At 55.2% G+C, this 16246-nt stretch overlaps 5 protein-coding genes across 5 annotated transcripts; 2 read left to right on the forward strand and 3 right to left on the reverse strand.

Annotated features, from left to right (window-relative positions):
* Positions 1 to 285: 285 nt before the first annotated feature.
* Positions 286 to 7968, forward strand: PTSG_02911 (cyclic nucleotide phosphodiesterase). The gene is made up of 20 exons (XM_004996366.1): positions 286 to 1051; positions 1245 to 1335; positions 1615 to 1726; positions 2131 to 2233; positions 2434 to 2483; positions 2627 to 2721; positions 2969 to 3039; positions 3220 to 3283; positions 3596 to 3645; positions 3793 to 3951; positions 4151 to 4204; positions 4454 to 4577; positions 4801 to 4878; positions 5084 to 5162; positions 5390 to 5455; positions 5624 to 5858; positions 6066 to 6127; positions 6312 to 6489; positions 6841 to 7010; positions 7205 to 7968. The coding sequence occupies exons 1-20, from the start codon at positions 353 to 355 to the stop codon at positions 7695 to 7697; spliced, it is 3033 nt and encodes a 1010-aa protein (XP_004996423.1). The 5' UTR covers positions 286 to 352; the 3' UTR covers positions 7698 to 7968.
* PTSG_02912 (ATP synthase F1 complex assembly factor 2) lies at positions 7854 to 10202 on the reverse strand. The gene is made up of 7 exons (XM_004996367.1): positions 9987 to 10202; positions 9741 to 9824; positions 9300 to 9560; positions 8990 to 9101; positions 8523 to 8614; positions 8324 to 8404; positions 7854 to 8132 (listed from the first exon to the last, which is right to left on the reverse strand). Exons 1-7 carry the CDS (start codon positions 10179 to 10181, stop codon positions 8073 to 8075), a joined length of 885 nt encoding a protein of 294 aa, XP_004996424.1. The 5' UTR covers positions 10182 to 10202; the 3' UTR covers positions 7854 to 8072.
* Positions 10203 to 10430: 228 nt separating this feature from the next.
* On the forward strand, positions 10431 to 11822 carry PTSG_02913 (dihydrouridine synthase; the record flags this gene model as incomplete). Its single annotated transcript, XM_004996368.1, has 1 exon — positions 10431 to 11822. Exon 1 carries the CDS (start codon positions 10518 to 10520, stop codon positions 11820 to 11822), a length of 1305 nt encoding a protein of 434 aa, XP_004996425.1. The 5' UTR covers positions 10431 to 10517.
* An 80-nt stretch (positions 11823 to 11902) lies between these two features.
* On the reverse strand, positions 11903 to 13871 carry PTSG_02914 (uncharacterized protein). Its single transcript, XM_004996369.1, has 6 exons — positions 13514 to 13871; positions 13249 to 13329; positions 12945 to 13025; positions 12735 to 12773; positions 12511 to 12594; positions 11903 to 12304 (listed from the first exon to the last, which is right to left on the reverse strand). The coding sequence occupies exons 1-6, from the start codon at positions 13835 to 13837 to the stop codon at positions 12206 to 12208; spliced, it is 708 nt and encodes a 235-aa protein (XP_004996426.1). The 5' UTR covers positions 13838 to 13871; the 3' UTR covers positions 11903 to 12205.
* Positions 13872 to 14222: 351 nt separating this feature from the next.
* On the reverse strand, positions 14223 to 16016 carry PTSG_11941 (uncharacterized protein; the record flags this gene model as incomplete). The annotated part of the gene is made up of 2 exons (XM_004996370.1): positions 14223 to 15496; positions 15617 to 16016. 2 exons carry the CDS (start codon positions 16014 to 16016, stop codon positions 14223 to 14225), a joined length of 1674 nt encoding a protein of 557 aa, XP_004996427.1.
* Between the last annotated feature and the right edge of the window lie 230 nt (positions 16017 to 16246).

Raw genomic sequence — 16246 nt, forward strand, 5'->3', positions numbered from 1 at the left:
CATACACACACATACACGTACGTACAATTGCCACATAGTTCACGTTCACAACCGACAATCGCCACCACCAGCTCCATTCACCCATATTGCGTGCCATCCAATCCGGGATCCACACACGCACACATACACACACATATACTTCCACCTCCACACACACACGCGCCACGTACCAAAGCAGCACACTTCCTTGTTGCTTCGTGTTACCTTGATCCAAGGCAGAACACCTCCCTCAACTGCTTCAGCTGCGACAGCACAGCAACGCAACAGCAGCTCATCGAGCACAGCAGAAACCAACACACGCACGTGAACGCACACGTGGTGACGAGCCTTCCCGACACGATCTCAACCTGTGATGGCGCTGCAGCTGGATCAAGTCCAGACATGGGCTGATACGCACCAGCAAGAGTTTGACACGCTCGTGGCGGACAAGGCGAGCGCGCACGCAATCACATTGTGGTGCAGGGCACACCCGCAGCACGCCGGCCAGATCATGGCAGTCGTCAACACGATCCAAGGCAACCAGACGACGCCCTCGACCCCGGGCGCCATCTCCAGCAACTCGTCGTCACCGCTGCGTGAGAGTGCGATTGGCGGGCGCACCCCGGATAACGTGCGACGGCGTATCTCCAAGCTCGTGTATGGCAACGCCCGCGGTCTGCCCATCCTGCCGAACACCGCACAGTCGGTCACTGCCGCTGGTGCAACCACACTGGGCGACCACGCGCAGGACGGGAAGACGGGTGCAACCACGCCAGCTGACACCACTGCTGCTGCTGCTGCTTCATCGTCATCGACTGACATCGTTGCTGCGACTGCAAAGTTGGCGGGAACGCTGGAGCCTGGGGAGGTGATTCGGTGCATCGTGCACGATGTGCAGCACTTGCTCAACTGCCAGGAGGTGATACTCTTCCGCACGCTGCCCGATGGCGCTGGTCTTGGTGTTGTGGAGAGCTTTCTTGGTAAGGCACCGCAGCCACGCGTCGCAACATCCATCGCCATTGCAGCCGTCACCGCAGGCGCTCACATCGTCCTCAACGACTCCCCGGAAAAGGTGTGTGTGTGTGTGTGTGTGTTGGGGTGCGTGCCTGTGTGTCTGTGTCTGTGTGTCTGTGCCTGTGTGTATGTGTGTGTGTGTGTGTGTGTGTGTGTCTGACTTGTTTGTTTGTGGGCATGATGCCATTTGCTTTGTTACCACCTCACTCCCCCGCCGTCCTCACCCCCTTCCTCATCACCACCGCCGCCAGCACGAACTGTTCAACCCCGACATCGACTGCGCCACCACCGCCACCGCGTGTGTTCTTGCTGTTCCGCTCGTCGGTCCCCACGGACCAGAGGGTACGCACACAACACGGGGACGGGGGTGTTCGTGTGTCATGTGTGTGAGTGTATGTGTGTATGTGTGTGTCAGTGTGGTCAGTGTGTGTGTGTGTGTGTCATGTGCGTGTGTATGTGTGTGTGTGTCATGTGTGTGTGTATGTGTGATTGTTTGTTTGTTTGAGTTTCATGTGTGCGTGTGTGTGAAATTCATGCACCAATGCAAGATGTGCGTGCGTGCGACCTACCCAACACGCAAAAGCTCTCACAACCACACATGACACCGCCACGCGACATCAGGTGTGATTGAGGTGGTGAACAAGACGGGCGATGCCGGCGCGCTGCAGACATTCACACAGGAGGATTTGGTGCTCCTCACGCAATACTGCGCAGTCGCCCTCCACGCCTGGAAGTACGATCCCCAATATGGTGGTGGCAATCGCTGCTGGTGTTGAAGACAGTTGGTGGTGTTGTTGTTGTTGTTCTTGTTCTTGTTCTTGTTCTTGTTCTTGTTCTTGTTCTTGTTCTTGTTCTTGTTGTTCGTGTTCTTGTTGTTCTTGTTCTTGTTTCTTGTTGTTGCTCTGGTTGTTCAAAATTGTGGCTGTCCTGCTCCCCCACCCTTCTCGTGCGATTACCCTACACTTGGATTTGTATGGACTTGCCCTTTCACCATGGATATCACCACCACCTCTAAATCCCACGACACCACCACTACCACCACCACCATCCATACCACAACGCCACCACTTCCCACACCCCACCATCACACCCCACCATCACCGCCACCACCACCACCATCCATACCGCCACCAACAGCAACAGCCACCTGCTTGACGGGGCGCTGCGGGAGTGCCGGTCTATCAACACGCTCCTCGGTCTCGCACGTGGCATCTTCGCCGAGCTCGACTCGCTCGACCGGGTCAGCACAGGGGAGGGGGTGGTGGTGGTGGTGATGGTGAGGGTGATGGGGTGTGGAGAGTGGGATGGTGGTGGTGGTGGTGATAGGGTGGTGTGGCGTATGCGATGACGCGCTTTGCACCTACGTGTATATCCGTGTGAGGAGCCATGTGCATGACACCAACGCATTCTGCCACTGACTGTATTGCATCATCACGTCAGGTTGTGAAACGGATCATCGCAGACGCCGCAAATCTCACGGCCTGCGAACGGTACACACAGACAACCATAACAGTGCAATTGCCATTCCCATGCGCAAGTTGTTTTAATTACTTCAACCCACACACACACACACACACTCACACACACTCACACACACACATGCACTCTCACACGTATTTCTGCGGCAATGCAGGTGCTCGCTGTTCATGCTCGATGCGGATGAGCTGGTGGCGAGCGCTTTCGACGTCACGCCAGACTCAGACCCCTCCAGCCCAGACACCGACGAAGGTGGGTTGCAGCGGACGCGTGCGTGCGTGTGTGTGTGTGTGTGTGTGTGTGTGTGTGTGTGTGTGTGTGTGTGTGTGTGTGTGTTTGCGTTTGTTGCTTGCTTGCTGGTGTTGTTGTTTGTCATGTTACTCTTCGTTACATGTTTCATTTTATCTCCTTCTTCACTGCCACCCGCTCACACCACACGTCGACCCCCCCCCCCCCCACACACACCACACCACACCACGACCTGTTTTCTTCTGTGCAGACAAGAGCCCGCCGAGCATTCGATTCCCGAAAGGAAAAGGCATTGCTGGTCACGTTGCAACAACGGGAGAGGTGATGGATGCACATCATGTGAATTGAGATTGCTGTGTGGTTGGTTGTACTTTTCCTGTTGCTGTGCTTTGCATGATTGGTTGCTGAACACACGCGCGCGCGTACCGCTCCTCAACTTGCATGTGCGCACGTGTACTGACACGTGCACTGACACGTGTGCACATCTCACTTTGTCTGCAGGTCCTGAACATTGCGGACGCGTACAGTGATCCGCGATTCAACCAAGACGTCGATAAGCAGACGGGTACGCACGGCGCACAGCCAGAGCACACGAGAAGAACACGCACACGCACACACGCACACACGCACACACGCACACACGAACACGCACACACGAACACGCACACACGAACACGCACACACGAACACGCGCACACGAACACGCGCACACGAACACACGAACACGCACACGCACATATACTTCCTTCGATTCTCTGTTTCTCCTCTCTTCCTGCCTCTTTCTCGACGATGTGCTTTCACTGTGCATATGTGTGCACATTGCACGTGCTCACGTGGCAATTGCTACTTGCATCCCCGTGTGCTTTCGTGTTTGCAGGATTTGTGACGCGAAACATCCTGTGCATGCCCATCTTCGACAAGGACAAGGTCTCAAGCCCGCTGCACTGAGATGTGTTTTGGCACATGCACTGACTCACACACGCTCATAACCTCACACGCACACACGCACACACACACACTCTCTCTCTCCCCCCCTCTCACACACATCCGCATCCACATCCATGCCGCCCGCAGAAAGTGATTGGCGTTGCGCAGCTTGTGAACAAGACGTCGGGCCCCTGCTTCACTGCCGACGACGAGCGGCTGTTTGAAGCGTTTGCCGTCTTCTGCGGTCTTGGTATTCAGGCCGTCAAGATGCACGAGGAGACGCTGCGCAACGCAAACCGCACAAAGGTGATGGTGGTGGTGGTGGTGGTGGTGATGATAGATGTTGCTGTGGTGTGGTGGTTCTTGTTGTGGTGTGGTGGTGATTGGACTCGGGTTGCAGTGCAAACACATTTTCTATCTTCCCTTGTTTCCATTTCTTTGCCTTCCTCCATCACTACACCCTCTCACGTGCATGTGTGCATGTACGGGTGGTGTGTGGCTGCAGGTGACGCTTGAGGTGCTATCCTACCACAGCCAGGCCAGCGAGGAAGACGCAGAGGTGAGATGGTAGAGCAAATGAACGTGTCTGTCATGACGGCGACGGTCTTTTGCTACCAGCGATCAGCGCACAGACTCACGCGATCATGGGGTCATGACACGTGCACGCGCACACACACACACACGCATGTACGCACACACACACGCGCACACACACACACGCGCGCGCCTGCACATCCACTCCTCACCCATTGCTTTGTCGTCACGCAATTACATCACGTCGCATTGCGTCATTGCATCATGACGGCAGCGTTTGGCCGCTGTTCCGCTGCCGGAAGCGGCGACCGTCCGCCTTACGCGTTTTGATTGCGACCCGGGCCTCGTGCCCCTGGACGAGACGGCCCTCTACGCAATCCGCATGCTCGTCGACATCGGTATGTGTGTATGTGTATTGTATTGTTGTGTTTCTGTGAATGGTGTGGTGTGTGTGGGGGGGTTGTGTGTGTGTGTGTGTGTGTGTGTGTGTGTGTGTGTGTGTGTGTGTGTGTGTGTGTGTGTGATCTGTCCATGCCTTTGTGTCCACCTGCCCCCACATGAACCGCGTGCATCCTCTCACGACCCCCATGCATTCATCACCGCCACCACCATCACCACCAGGTGCGGTGCAAGAGTTCCGCATTCCGCACAAGGTCCTCTGCCGCTGGATTCTCAGCGTCCAGAAGAACTACAGAGCAGGTGGGCGCATGTGTGGCCCGCGGATGGTGTTTTGACTGTGTGTGTGTGTTTATGTGTGTGTGTGTGTGTGTGCCTGTGTGTGTCTGTATCTGTGTGTCTGTGTCTGCGTTTGTGTGTGTGTGTATTCTTTGGTGAATCGCCTGCCTCTCACACGGGGGCACTCATGCTCGCGCCATGATGGTGCACGTGTTGAACCATCCTCCAGTCAAGTACCACAACTGGCAGCACGCGTTCAGTGTCACCCAGTGCATGTTCACCATGCTCCAGCAGCCAGCCGTCAAGCAGTGAGTTTGAGCCCGCAATTGCTCCACACCGTGTTTGCCAACGTACACGTTGTCTACCGCTTGTGCCACGCATACGCCGCTCACTCACTCACACATTCACGTCACTCACTCACTCACTCACTCACTCACTCACTCACTCACTCACTCACTCACTCACTCACTCGCTCACTCACTCACTCGCATACATTCACTTCACTTACACCAATGCCCCCTGCCTTACCCCTCAGCCGCTTGAGTGTTCTCCGTCGCATGGCACTCCTCGTCGCCTGTCTCTGTCACGATCTCGACCACCGGTGCGGTACACAGTTGCTGTTGGATTGCACTCTTGCTTGTTGTGTTGTGATGTGTTTTGTCTGTTTGCTGTTGTCTTGTGATTGTTCGGGGTTGCCGTTCTGCTGTTCTCTCCCATCCTCTCACCACCAACACCGCCACCACCACCATTTCACCATCCATTGCCACAGCGGCACGAACAACGCCTTCCAGAAGACGGCAAACCACGCGCTGTCGCAGCTGTACAGCACGAGCACCATGGAGCACCACCACTTTGACCAGTGCCTCATGATCCTCAACACGGACGGCAACAACATCGCCAGCACCCTCTCCGTCACCCAATATGAGCGCCTGATTCAGTACGTGGAGGAGGCCATCTTGGCCACGGATCTCGCAGCGTACCTCAAGGCCCGGCAGACTTACTTCGTGAGTTGATGCGCGTGAGGGGACAAGTGTGTGTGTGTGTGTGTGTGTGTGTGTGTGTGTGTGCGCGCGCACGTAAGTGTGTGTGTGTGTGTGTGTGTGCACGTATGTGTGTGTGTGTGTGCGCGCGCGCGTATGTGTGTGTGCTTGCGTTTGTCGTCGACTTCAATTGATGCTGTCCTCATCACCACCATGCAAACACCCCATCAGGAACTTGTGAACAGCGGCACATTTGAATGGACGAACCGCGATCACCTCAAACTGTTCATCGCGTGAGTCATTCGTGCAATGGCAGCACCGTGTTTGTTACATTAAAATATATTTGTGTGTGTGTGTGTGTGTTCGTGAGTGCGGTACCATGGCACATCCTCACTTCACTCACTCGCTCACTCGCCTCATTTCCCCCCAACCCAACCCACCACCTCAACAACCAACCACCTCAACAACCCCGTGTAGCATGCTGATGACGGCTGCGGACATTTCTGCCATCACCCGTCCGTGGCACGTGCAGCACCGCGTGGCGGAGATTGTGTATGCCGAGTTCTACGAGCAGGGCGATATGGAGCGCCAGATTGGTGTTGAGCCCGCACCGCTGCTCGACCGAAACCGCGTCAACGAACTGCCAAAGCTGCAGGTGGGCGAGGGGGAATAAAGGGACGAAGGGTGGTGTTGGTGTTGGCGGTGGCAACGGTGGTGTGGTGATTTTGGTGGACTTGGTGTGGGGGTTTGGTGTTGATTAAACACTGCTTACGCTTTTCTGCAATTGCCCCATGGTTTATTGACTTGCGACTTGAGCATTGTAGTTTATTTCACGCCTCACTCACGCTCACGCATTCAAGCATGAACGCATTGACGTGTTTGCAATCCACACATACAAACACTCACACGCACACACCCTCGCACACACGCACACTCACACACACACACACTCTCTCTCTCTCTCTCACTCACGCACACGCATTCGCACCCTTCACACCCACGCCAGCTTGGGTTCATTGACTTCATCTGCTGGCCCGTGTACGAGCACCTTGGCAAGCACGTGGCGGACCTCCAGCCGCTGGCGTCGCAGGTGCAGAGCAACAGGAAGCGCTGGGAGGAGCTCCAGGGCCGCTATCAGGGATTCTGCTCAAACTCAACAAGCAACATCTCCGTCCCGTACGTCGTGATGGTTGTGTGATGGGTGGGGGATGGCGTTGTGCGTGTGTGTGTGTGTCTGTGTGTGTCTGTGTCTGTGCGTCTGTCTGTCTGTCTGTCTGTCTGTCTGTCTGTCTGTGGCTCTTCGCTGTTTCCTTGCGACGCCCACCAGCCAACACCTCATCATCACTCCGTATCACGTCGACGCGCTTCAGGGCGGCCCAGCGGGACAGTCAGCGGAAAGACAAGAAAACGGCAATGACACCGCTCGCATCTGGCGAGGCCGTGACGAAGGATGGAGATGAAGGCAAAGGCGAAGGCAAGCTGGATGAGGGAATGAAGCAGAAGGGTGGAAGCAAGGATGAGGAGAAAGGGGACGATGATGCGACGAAGAACGGTGATTGTGGCGGCAGCGGCAGTCAAGAAGAGGTGGATGAGAAGGAGAAACAAGGCGCAGAGGAGACGAAGAAGGGCGCCAGCGCCATCGAATCGTTCAACAACAACAACAACAACAACAACAACAACAACAACAACAACAACAACAACAACAACAATGTGGATGGCGGTTCATCCTCCTCAACCAGTGCAAAACAGCAGAAACAGCAGAAACAGCAGAAGGTCGGTGCCAAAACCACGACAGTGACAGCAACCAAGCCGAGGAAGGCAAACAACGTTGTCAACAACTCCAAGGCGTGCACGCTGCTGTGACCGTTCTCGCAACCTACGACTCTGTGCACCTTGCATGATTGCACTTGCTCCTCGTTCGCGTGCGTGCATTCGCTCTTTGTGTGCTCGAACATCCAAAGCACGTTGCTGCCGGCACTTGTTGTGCAACACAACACTGTACATTTGATTTGACTACTGGCTGAGAGTCAAGACACATGTGGTGCTTTCCGCCCTCGCGTTTCATTTTTCCTTCCTCAATTTTCCACAACCAATATGATTCATGTGTTGTGACATGACTTCCAACAACTTCAATCTATGACAACTGCATACAATCCACGCATACACACACACTCACACACAAACACACACACACTCGCACGCACACTCCACTCACACACACACATGTAACAACGCGCATTATGCGAGCGTTGCCTCTCGCGCAAGTCGCATGACAATCGCTGACGCCGCAAGACGGGCCTGGTCGAAGAGTAACACAGACACATGTACATGCACACAGCGGCAGGCAAATGCAGTGGCGATGTGAGCGCAACAGGTGATCGTGGGTCAACCCAGCCACCAACCACCGCAACGCATCAGATCACACCAACCAATCATCCACAACCACCAGCCACCACGTACAAGCAACAACCAGCGACAATGATTGTCACCTGCGTGTCGTGTTTCTCGATGGTGTGCGCCCATTCCACTTCACCAAACCGGCTCGTCTGGAAATCCGTTTCCAAGCGCGCCTGAAGGACAAGAACAGCAGCAAGGGATGGGATGAGATCGACATCAAATTACCAAACATGTAAACACGCCACTCTATCTACCCTCAGCACACACACACACACGCACGCACACACGTACCGCGGCCGTTGCCTCCTGTGCGTTGATGGCTCCCTCGCGCAGTGCGAGCGCAATGACGGCGGATTTGGCCGTGTCGGCCGCCAGCTCATACGCTGGTGCAGTCGCGCGCGCACGTGTGCAGATGTGAGTGAGTATGCACGTGGTCCACAAAGGGTATGGAGCCATGGTATGCACCGAAGCACATGAGCGACACAGGCACGCAGATGTACAGCAAACAGCGCAGGCACATCACCGCAAGCAACACGGACACAGACTCACACACACACTCACTGACTCGCACGCTCACACTCGCACTCACACTCACTTACTCGCACACTCACTTACTCGCACACTCACTTTCTCGCACACTCACACTCACTCACACTCACTTTCTCGCACACTCACACTCACACTCACTCGCACACTCACACTCACACTCACTCGCACACTCACACTCAAACATGCATATACAGCAGACGTGCGCACACCTGTGAGTTCGAACGGGGTCATTCCGAGCAGTTCGCGACGCATGATGGCAACGGCTTCCGGCGACTGCACCTCGTCCAGCCGATACGTCACCATGAGCGGCTGGTTGTAGCGCTAAACACACACACACACACATGTATACACGTTGACATGGATACGCACACACACGCGCACAAAATGTGTGATCAAGCAATGTGAGGAGATGTGAGCATGTAAACTGCAACCTCATGACCTCCATGGGCATTTGTGTGTGCCACTGCTACCAGGTTATCCACCTCCGCCACTCACCCACCATCACCGTGCATGACGCACCATGGCAAACCACTCCACAATGGGGTCCCAGATTTCGCTCTGCATGTCAATGAGCGCCCGTGATGTGTCTTCACGGAAGCAGACGGTGTCTGTGCGCATGAACGGCTCCACGTTGTCGATACGGTCCTCGTGGCTCATGCCGCTTGGGTTGTCGATGGCCGTGTTGCACAGCAGCGTGACGTTCATGCTCGAGGGCTCAATCACGTCGCCTTGCACATCCCACTCAAAGGCAACCGTATGCGCCAACTCCTCCGACGGGACCTGTAAATCAACACAAAGATAGTACGCATGTTGTGGGCATTTGAGAGCTGTGTCAGCCTCGAGTTATCGTTCCAACCCTCTGTCAAGTCACACCACGAAGCAACGCAATGCATGAGCCGCACAAACACACACACACACACACACAAACACACACAAACACACACGCACACACAAACACACCACAAACGTGTTGCGCTTTGGCGTCTTCAAGCTGCGCTTGTCCAGGTGCACTTGGAATCCGCCGTCGCAGGGCACAACAGAGGCCTGAAAGGAGGAAAGCATGAAATTTAGGGAGTGTGCTTTGAACAACGAAAGTGGCTGTGTGGCACAGTCCGAACAACAGCACACATTGCTTCACCACACACAAGCTGACGCACACATTGCTTCACCACACACAAGCTGACGCACACACAAGAGCGAATCTACCTTCTCGTAGAATCGCTTGATGGATTCAGAAGTTGTTGTTTTGGAGAGGTTGTGGCACTGGGTTGATGTTTGGAGGGCACGAGTCGCTGTAGCGAACCTCGTGTATGCCAGCTGCTGGTGGTGCTGGTGGCACTGCGCCACACCACGAACACCCGCGGCAACTGCCCGCCCCAACATGCGCGTCATCGTCGTCATCGTGTGGCGCTGTAAGTTCGGAGTATTTGCAACTTGGTACATAATTTTCAGCACAATCCTGGAACGTGCTCACGCACAGCTGCTCACACACACACACACACACACACACGCACACACACTCACACACACACACACTCACTCTCACACACACACACACACACACACACACACACACACACACACACACACACACACACACACACACACACACACACACACACACCAGCCCACACACACACTCACACACACACACTCACACACACACACACTCACTCACACACTCACTCATACACGCACACTCACACACTCACACTCACACACCACAGCCGCACTCCAATGACACGGCGTCCGCATGCTTCAAGCTCTGCCAGTGGCGCCAGCGCTGCTTGGGCATGGTGGCGGTCACTCGGCAGCCCACGGTACGTGTGCGCCCCAATGGTGTGGCAGAGTGAGACCGCATTCCGGCGACTGGTGACGGCCGAAGGAGGGTGCGACCTAGCGTACACCCCAATGATGCACGCAGACCAGCTGCTCGAAAACAACCTCGCCGCACAGAGCCACCTCACAGACCTACGGCAGGACATGGAGAGGGGCCGCCCATACCCGCTGCTGGGCCAGTTGTGCGCAACAAACGCGGACGACTTTGTACAGGCTGCGCAGCTGGTGGAGCCGTATGTGGATGCGGTTGACTTGAACCTCGGCTGCCCACAGCGCACAGCACAAGCGGGCGGCTTTGGCGCGTTCCTCATGGAGCACCCGGACACGGTGGCAGCGATTGTGCAGCGCGCCAGCACCACGTTGCAAGTACCCGTGTGCTGCAAGATTCGCGTGTTCACCGACGTCGACAAGACTGTGGCGTTTGCCAGGATGCTGCAGGAGAGCGGGTGCAGCATGCTTGCGGTGCACGGCCGCACAAGGGCGCAGCGCCACCACGAGGGCACCCCACATTACGACACGGTGCGCGCAATCGTGGAGGCACTGGACATCCCTGTTGTGGTCAACGGAGGCATTGCCACGCGACAACAGGCTGATGCCATTCTTCGCCACACGGGGGCCTGCGCAACGATGAGCGCAACGGGACTCCTCGCCTGCCCGCTCATGTACACGGGCGTAGCTGCCTCCGAGACCACCCCCTTTGAGCACGCCCACAAGTACTTGGAGTACGCATGTCGGTATCCGCCGCCGTGCGCGCGCTACATACGTGACCACGTGCTGGCGCTGTTTCGCAGCCACTTTGCCAACTACGCGCACATTGACGTGTACAACATGATGGCACGCAACATGGCCGTGCGCACCGCAGCCCAGTATTTATGCTGTGTGCGCGTGCTCGCCAGTCGGTGCGAGCTGTCCTCGCTTCCAGGTCGCCTGTCTGATGTGCCGGTGCTCACCCTACGCCGCATCAAGAACCTCACGGGAGACTGGCCGCTGCACACGGGTGACGGGTGGGAAGCCATGCTCGCTGCGCTGACACAGCTGACCGCCAGCGACCCCATGCACCGTGGCGCACGTGCAGCTGACTCCCACCCCATTGTTGCAAGTGGTGGTGATATTGATGGTGGTGGTGGTGATATTGATGGCTATAATAACGACAGTGTTGACCTTGATGATGATGATGCTGTTGTGCTGTGGGATTTGCCATGATTGTGTGTGTGTGTGTATGTGTGCGTGCGTGTGGTTGTTGTGTCTGACTTCTCGACGCTTGAGGAAGAGATTTGAACGTGGTTGTGCATGCATATGTATTTGTGTACATCATTGGGGCAGGTTAAAGTAACAAAGGGAGGCCAGTACAACAGACGTAACATGATGCACCATGTCAGAGCAACAGACCAAACACAGCGTGTAACATAATGTAACGACAAAACCGTGTGCAGAGACCACCGACATTGATGTGCGACAAAGCTTCAAGCAGCTACCAGCACGTTACATTCAGGGTCACACAACACACATGCAGGGTACAACCCTCTCCTCGACTGTGTGCAGTGCATAAACCAAATCCACGCATCTCTCATGTGCACACATGCACCTCACGATGCCTGCTCTTTCCCTGTCTGCTTCCCTTGTGCGTGCGGTTTCTCTTTCTCCTGCTCCCGTGACAGCTGTGCTTGCATCGCTATTCTCCGTTGCTGTGAACATGTGTGTATGTGTGTGTGTGTGACATGTGTAGGGGAACCATATCATCGTCAACTGGTGCAAGAAAGTTGCACTGCACTGCCCACAACCACTCCCACAACCACAGTGTGCGCGGCATTTCCTCAGTCTCACCGAGCATTCCCCCCCCCCCTGCTTCCCACCCGCTTCCCACCTCGCCTCTTTTGACGTCTCAGCTCACCTTGACTCGTTCCACTTGCTGTCGCAGTGTGTTGTTGCGGCTCCGCAATACCGCGTTCTGTATCGACAGCGCCTTGATCAATTCCTGTCATTGGTGACAACGCACGACCAGGCAAACAGGCAAAGACATGTTGGCGCAGAAAGGGTCAGTATCAGTGCGTGGAGTGTGAGAGGTTGCACGTGAACACGCGTGTGTAGAGCGCACACAACCGCATGCCCGCATACCTTCAGCGTATCAATGTCCAAGTCGTGTCGCTCTTCACTCTGTCCGGCAGAGGTGGGGCACATGCGAGAATGTTGAGTGTGTGGAAGCTGAACGACACGCACCACGCACCTCCAATGCACAGATGTGCTGCAAAAGCCACTGCCTGTCTTCACACGCACACACACACACGCGCGCGCGAGCAGAGATCTCAAGTGCAGAAAGGGGCTCACATGCACTCGTAGCGTGTCGAGGCTCTTGGTTCTCACGGGTCCCGGTCTGCGCGGTGGCAACTGCAGTGTTTGCACTGCCAACTGCAAGCACAATGCACGCAGAACACATGTTGGCATTGCGCGTTTAGTGCGATACACAACACACACACACACACACACACACACACACACACACACACACACACACACACACACACACACCGCGCATGCACACACACACACGCACACACAGACACACACCGCGCATGCACACACACACACACACATACACAACGCGCATACACACGCGCACACATACACATACCTCCAGGTTGTTGAGGGATGAGGCGCGTCGAGGAAGCTGCGGCTCACCGTTGGGGCCAAAGGGAACCCATTTCGTGCGCGCCTGAACGCGTGTTGGTGTATATGGGTGAGCGTGCATGAATACGTGTTGGCGTTGCGAGTACAGCAGGTCAAAACAAAAGCAAAGGGACGCGGCATTGCGGCATTCGCACTGGCCACTGCAGTTCTGCTGTGACACCGCTCGCACCCCCTCCCATCAAACATAAGGCTACCATGCCAGCACTTACTGCTGAAGTTGAAGCGCTGTTGTCGTTGGAGCGAGCAAACGCGTCCATCTCCATGACTCTGTAGTCCTCGTCTTGTCCCTCCGCGCCTTCGATGATCTCGATTGCACCAGCGTGCTCTGTTCTGCCGTTGTCCTCTTGCGGCACTGCAGTTTCTGCAGCGACTACTGCGGCTGGCCCTGTTGTTGTTGTTGTTGTTGTTGTTGTTGCGGTACCTGCGGCCTGCTGCTCCACTTGCTTGTCTTCGTCCGCACTGGACACCTCATCAGCATCACTGCGCACAGCAACACCATCCACAAGCAGCGCAGGCGTTTCCAAGCTCGACATTGGCCTTTTTTGTTTTGCCTTGTTGTAGTTTGTGTTTGGTGGTTTGTGGATATGAGCGCTGTTTCCTTTTTTTTTTTTTTTTCTTTTTTTTTTTTTTTTTTTTTGTGTGTGTGTGTGTGTGTGTGTGTGTGTGCTTCTGCTTTGTGGTGAGCTGGTGTTTCCACTGAGCTTCTCACTGCCTCAGTGCCAAGAGGTGGCTGGCTCATCACTTCAAGTGAGCTAAATCCCTAGATCCTCCAACCTCAATTTCTCTTCTGTGTTCGTTGGTGAACTTCTGAACTTTGCTTTGTTGCGCATTACAGGCAGTTCTCTATATTGGCAACTAGGTGTGGCAAGCCCAAAAGTTTCCAATGTAGAGAAAGTTGCCGGTGTGGAATGAGCGTGTTTATTGTGTGTGTGGACCAAAGAATGAGTGCAGTGTGGGTTGCTTTTGCGTCTTGGACATAAAGAAGGCATCAACGTCGCTGCGAACACGAGACACAAGTGTACATGTGGGACGGAGAGATGCAGAGGATTCACACAGTCTGTTGAGAACTGTCAGGGCATTGTAAACTTCCGCACGTGTCGGTGCGGTCGGTGTCGCTTCGTCTTGGTCAGAGTCACTCCCGTCGTCGTCGCTGCTTGTGGTGGTTGTGCTGCTGTTGCTTTCTATGCGCTCAAGCTCCAAATCAATCATTGCATTCACGATATCAGGGTCATCATCTGACGTCGCCCACTCCTCCGTTCCCTCCGCAACAACCTCAACACGCGCATCAGTTGCAATTGAAACTCTGGCTTGCAGTGATTGAGCGAGGTGACTTATTTCATCAATCGCCTCCTGCTCTTCCGTCCTTCTCTGTTCCGCCTCATCGTACTGTTCATTCTCCGCTCCGAGCCCATCTTGTACCAGCTGTCCGCCCTCCCCTTCCTGCCCTTCCTCTTCACTGCTCCGTTCTGTCAGCATCTCATCCGAAGTCACTCGCTGCTGTTGCTGTGTATGCTGCTGTGGGAAAAAGCTTTCGGGTAGGCAAGCTGCCTTCATCCAGCACCGCACCACTGACTCAGGCTTGACCTCATCCCACACTCGTTTCAAGATCGTCAACGCGTCTCGAATGTTTGGTGGCGCTCCATGGGCAAGACCACGCAAGCCACGGCTCTTCGGTAGTGGTGTCTGCTGCCCGTCGTCGTAGTATGCGAGGAGCTGCTGCAGCACGTATGCCTTGTATCGCATTTTCACGGCCGATATCAAGCCCATATCCATGGGCTGGTGTTTTGACGTTAGGTTTGGGGGCAAGAACAACAGGTGCAGCTCCTTCGGCGCAGGGTTGGTGACGTTTTTGTGTGCCGGGCAATTGTCCCAGATGAGAACAACAGGCTCGTCTCCATAGCGTGAACGCTTCCACTTGAGAAAGAAACGCACGTAGTAATTGGCCATGTCAGTGTCGAACCAGGCTGATGCTTGAGACGTGTACCGCACTGGTGGGAAGTCGTCACGAAGGCACATAGGTCTCCGGCTCTTTCCGACAGAGAAGAGTGGCACTTTCTCCCCCGCTGCTGATGTTGCCGTCATGATCGTCAGCCGTGCTTTTGCCGCCATCTGCTTCACTCCGCGAACACTGCGCTCCGATCGAGACACGTAGAGTCTTGAAGGTAACGTCTGGTAGAAGAGACCAGTTTCATCTGCGTTGAGACGAATTGGGGGTTGGTGATGCTCGTAGCAGAAACTGCTTGCTTGAACTCTGCCATTGCCGTTGCTGCTGTCTCTTCGTCAACACTGCCAGCCTCTCCATGTAGTCGCACGCTCTTGATGTTGTGTCGCTTGCGCACGCCCTGAAACCAGCCAAGGGCTTGCGCGAAAGTTGTCAAGTGTTGCTGCCTTGTCTGGATGCGTTGCTTTCATGTCTGCAGCAAACTTGAGGGCTTTCTCTTGCACAAGCTTCCATGAGAGCCCGAGGCCATCCACCAGGTACTTGCGCTCGCGCAGCTTGATGTACTGCACCAAGCGATCTTCAATCTCGCCAAACTGGAGCGGTCGTGCCTTCTTGCATGATGCGTCGCGCTCATCCCCTCGTAGCTCTCCTACCTTGACCTTCTTCACCCACTTGCTCAGTGTTGCTGCCGTCACACCATGCTTCTCCGCAACGTGCTTCTGCTTGGTGCGGCCCGCAATCGCTTCCATGGCGATGTTGTACTTCTCCATCCGTGTCTTCATCTTAGTCATAATCGTGTGTTGCTGTTCACGCCCGTTGCTGCGGCCTTAAGCGACGCCTTCAAGCTGCTGATGTCGTTCGTTCGTGTGCGTGCGTGTGTGTGTGTGTGCGTGTGTGCGTGTGTGTGCGTGTGTGTGTGTGTGTGCGTGTGTGTGTGTGCGTGTCAATGGTTGTGGTTTTTGGCGCGACAGTTTTGAGCGAGAGTGTGGCGCGGAGATTT

Source organism: Salpingoeca rosetta (genome assembly GCF_000188695.1).
Source record: "Salpingoeca rosetta unplaced genomic scaffold supercont1.6, whole genome shotgun sequence".
In the NCBI taxonomy this organism is placed as follows: Eukaryota; class Choanoflagellata; order Craspedida; family Salpingoecidae; genus Salpingoeca; species Salpingoeca rosetta.